The following is a 4,698-nucleotide window of genomic DNA, read 5'->3' on the forward strand; positions in this document are numbered from 1 at the left end:
ATTTTCTTTTTTTAGCAACGTCATATGACCCCTTTAAAAAGCTTGGAAGAGCCAAGACATTTTTTAATATAAGTTTTTGGATGAACTATCCCTAATTCATAAACGGTATGTTCTTCACTAAACAAGAATTAAACTCTGACTGTTGCAACCCGCCAGTTTTGACCAGATTTGAGTTCTACAACACTTTCCTGATCTTATTGATCATTTTAATGATCTGAAGCTTGGCAGCATGTTGATATTCTTAGTTTTTTTAGTTTCTCAGTCTAATCACACATTTTTTATGCAATATTGGAATTTAGGAGGATGCTTTGGTGCAGATGATGGCCATTCTCTCTCAGGACACAGAGGGCTTTCCTCGTAGAGCAGTGGTCCAAGCTTTCACATCATGGCTGAAAGGATCACACCTCATAACGGCCTTGGAGTCATCCCTGAGCTCCGTCCTGTCACTGGGAGGCAGCGATTTTGACTGGGAAGTGAAAATGCACACACTGGAGCTAGCAGAAGTGTTGATGGAGAAGACACTGACCTGCTGTCCGTATGCAGTCCAGAACTTCGGTTCCTCTGAAGTTCGCTTTCCGCAAGCCTTGATCAAGTTTAAAGATTTTGGGCTGTTTGACTTGCTGTTTAACAGCTTGTTTGACTGTGACAGACCAGTGTGTGAGAAAGCCTGTGCACTCTTGGTCAAACTCAGAACACTTACAGCTGAGACCGCAGATTTGGATCACTGCGTTCTTGTCTTAAATGTATGTGGGAACAGATGGGGGGATGAGGTGCAGAGAAGATACCTCAACAAACAACAGGCCAAAGCATCTGTGTGTGTCACAAATGGAGTTACAGGATCTGATGAGGGAACGGACTGTGATTTACACTGCTCCAAAGACATTAGCCTACCCAAGATACTGCAGATTCTAGATCTAGATGACATGCAGAGGATGTTGACGTTAAGTAGTGATCATGTTGTGAATTCGCCCCGATCGCTAATGGAAGACATTCTTTCAGCAGCCCAGCAGAGTGAAGAGAATATAGTGGATTGCTATTGAGAATATACCGTGTAACCGTTTGAGACCTTTTTTACGGTTTAATAAAGGAAGATGTACAGTCTCAAATTCAATTAAGTATTTTCTGATTTTTTTTCTTTCGCTGGAACTTTTCAATGTTTCTACAAAAACTTCTGAAGCTTTTTGGTCAGCTGAACCCCTTAGATATAACATATTTTAACTCTTTTCTTTCCATTGATGGAATTTTCAGGCTTTCCATGTTTTCACTGTTATACGGTAGGGGGCGCTATTACATATGTTCTAAAAAAGTACTAAATCTTAGGATCAAAACACAGGCGAAAAATAAACACAAACGATCACATATGTAATAATTTATTCTATTTAATAATAGTTTTTAATTTTCGTACACAAAATATCGTAATACGAAACATTTTATATCTTATTTTCATACAAACTCTAGTTTTTTTTTTTTTGTTCTTCACTCTGTAACATGCAGCGCATTAGGCTGTATACATAATTTCAGTATTATTTAGATTAATTGCGCAGCCTCATCTCTTCTGACAGCAGAAGCTCTCAAAATCATTCAACGAATCAACCATGCAGTTGTCCTCAAAGATGGTTCGGTCGTAATCATTGCATCCAATGATGTGTTGATATCAAAATGTGGCAGTTTTTCTCAAAATATAATTACAGACAGAGACTTCTGCTACCGTGAATGGGATATCACGGAGCACGAAATACTGCTCTCCAAAGTTATGTGCATAAAGAATGTCCTGATTATATGGCAAGTAGTTCTGCAAGTACAAAGAGTGTGTCAGTGAGTCATTAAAAAATAACTCCCTTATATATAATGTGATGTTTGGTCAGGTGCACAAAAGACCCTTTTCACAGACTGTGATGATGCAAAAATGTAAAAAAAGTTTTTTTAATTTTTTAATTTTATGTACATATAATTATATTACAATTTTAATATTATAGTTGTACAAAAGGCTCGGCTGTCTCTAAGTCACGGATGATTCTGACCAATCAGAATGTTCAGCGCGGATGCAACGTCACCACGGGAGGCGGAGCTGAATCATAGGATAGAGAGAGACAGCGAATGTGAGAAGATGGAGAGTTTGGCAGCTGTATTCTAGTTCATTCAGAGTTACTTTAAAGACATTGACTTCGAGTTTACACTGGGTTACAGTGTGCGTACATGTGAAGTAAGTGATCAGCTGTTGTTCTTGTGCCGATTGAGGAGTGGCCGGTTGGCATGGCGCTGCCTGTATTGCCTGCTCTATTCAGTGCATTCGCGAGTATTTCTGTGATATTCCTTGTTGTGAGATACTTATATGCTGTACATTGTGTTATTATTGAATATTAACCTTATCATTATGTGCGCGCGTTATGCGACGGTTCTTGTTTGCATGTAGCAATCATCCACTTAGTACATGTCCAGGCATGTTACCCTGCCCTCGTACTGCATTCATGTGCGGATAGCGTCCCCTTGTGAACATTTAGAGCATAAGCGCCCATGTTAAATAGTGTAATATAGCATGGTTATATTTATATTGGGTGCTGTTTAGTGTTTTAATGTTTATTGTGGAACATTTGTATATTCATATCATTAAGTTTATTTCTCTTGTTTAATCCATTTCAGAAAACCACATCCATGTATACCCACAAAGTTTTCAATAAATCAGACATCAACCAACTCCATTGAGTGCTTCTCTTCAATTAAGAAACCATCTCACTCAGTCCTGACAGACTGCCTACTGTGTTTCACACCCCCATAATACAACCAACGAACCTTCATTTCAATAATATTATTTAAAAATAACAATAAAAAAAACTAGTAAACTGCTGCAAGGGGGTTTCCTAATACAACAGCTGAGTGAACGATTAAAGTACTAATCACACAATTCGAACTTTTTTTCTAGCAATTCTTGAGTTTACAATATCGCAATTCTGTTTTTCTGTTTCTGCCATGGAATAAAAATAATAAGAGGTAACCGCAAATTTTTATCTCACAATTCTGACTTCTTCCCTTGCAATTGCAATTTTTTACCTGTGCAGATGGTGTAAACTCAGAGGTGAGGGTGAATAGGATGCAAATGCAATTTTATTAATAATTCAAACACGAGGAGCAAAAACCAAGAACCACAGAGTGATTAAATACACAAGTGGTAATAGGCAAACAAGACACATCTGGGAACAATGACAGGGTAAATAAACAGAAAAAAAAAAGATTAATCTTTTTAAAAAGCTACAAAACTTATTCAGTCAATAATAGTTTTTTTTCTTTGTCTTTTGTTGTTAATGACAGGCAGAGGTAAGTATATTAGTTTGCTGTCATTTTAAGACCTAATGCACACCTAAAGATCCAATATATTGACACGATATGTGATTTCTTTCTCAACTGTTTATGTTTCTCAAATGTTTGTTCACTTAAAACACAACCAAACTGAGTTTTTTTATAGCATCTGCTTGTGCTTGATGGTTTAAAATGGCTTACATATTTAAACTCGCAAGACCTAAAAACTCATGCAAATGATAAACTGTATAATGATGATCGAACCATGGGGTTAAACTGTTACACCCTTATTAAACGCAGCAGTGTTTTTTTTTTCTTTTGCTCTCAGTGCAAATAGGAATGCAAAAAATAACATTTTCTATGGTCTCCCATTTACCTCTAAAAAGTTTACACTGCTGTTGTTTAATAGATGTCACTTAAGCCAAATATGTGCTAGCATGTCCCATCAATTCAGCAAATACTTCTGATTTACTCAACTACTCACCAGCTGGCCAATACGATGGATGTTGTCAAAGAAGTACTTTAATGATTCATGCTGCATAAAACAGATGAGTGCATATTTTTATAGAGATCCCATACACTCATTGGAACAGTATGGTGAATTCTAATTGTGAAGTGACAACTAAATACTACAAAATTACTCTTATAATTGACTCATGTTGTTCTTGTGTTTTCTTTCTTTTATTGAAGACATAAAAATTGACAATAGGCAGAATACTGATGTGTTTTCCATACAACAAATGCATATACAGTATTGAAAGCAGCATATAAGTAGTTCATATGAATTGAGGGCTATATTTGTGTGGGGAACGTAGCAAAATGGAACTCATTATGTAATCAAAAAAATCCTCCCAAATCTCATACATTTTTGGAGCCTGGTCACTATGCTTTGGTTGTGGAAAAGAGTAGCGTAAATGTTAAAGATAGTTGTGTATAGATATGCTCAGTGAAATACATACCAACTCATAGTTGCTCCTCCTGAGATGAGCTTCCTGAATCCAGAGAATCAATAGCTTCAACACAAGGCTGAAAAGTACAGGGCTCCAACTTCATACGCCAGTCGTGAGAACTAAATAACATTTCATGCTTCTCACTGGCTGAGTTTTGCAAAGGAATACCCAACTTATTTATTTCTTGAAGCAACACTCTCATACCTTATGAAACAAAGAATTTCTATCAAGGTCCGCGAAGTAGAAAGTCATTAATTACAATGTTGCAGCTTTGAAAGTCAATGGATGATTTTTTTTCTTCTCTAAAATGTGACTTTGTTAAAATCAGTAATCACTCTTGTAGGGCTATGTGAAGTGATTTCCTAGCATTTTTTTTTTTTTGAACATTGACCAGTTGCATTGTGATATTTATTTACAACAATTCAATAATAAGAAGTTAATATTGTGGTATATA

The 4,698-nt window shown here is 36.4% G+C and overlaps 1 protein-coding gene and 1 pseudogene across 1 annotated transcript in view; one reads left to right on the forward strand and one right to left on the reverse strand.

Annotated features, from left to right (window-relative positions):
• The window catches only part of LOC107692679 (BRCA1-associated ATM activator 1-like), a 9,208-nt gene extending 8,091 nt beyond the window's left edge, over positions 1–1,117 (forward strand). Inside the window, exon 12 of the mRNA XM_016491844.1 lies at positions 300–1,117. Coding sequence (XP_016347330.1) covers positions 300–1,040 — 741 coding nt within the window. The 3' untranslated portion in view covers positions 1,041–1,117. The remainder of the gene's footprint in view (positions 1–299) is intronic.
• Positions 1,118–1,546: 429 nt separating this feature from the next.
• LOC107692680 (guanine nucleotide-binding protein subunit alpha-12-like) lies at positions 1,547–4,446 on the reverse strand (annotated as a pseudogene).
• Positions 4,447–4,698: the final 252 nt, after the last annotated feature.

Source organism: Sinocyclocheilus anshuiensis, unplaced genomic scaffold (genome assembly GCF_001515605.1).
Source record: "Sinocyclocheilus anshuiensis isolate Anshui unplaced genomic scaffold, SAMN03320099.WGS_v1.1 scaffold50, whole genome shotgun sequence".
Classification (NCBI taxonomy): Eukaryota; Metazoa; Chordata; class Actinopteri; order Cypriniformes; family Cyprinidae; genus Sinocyclocheilus; species Sinocyclocheilus anshuiensis.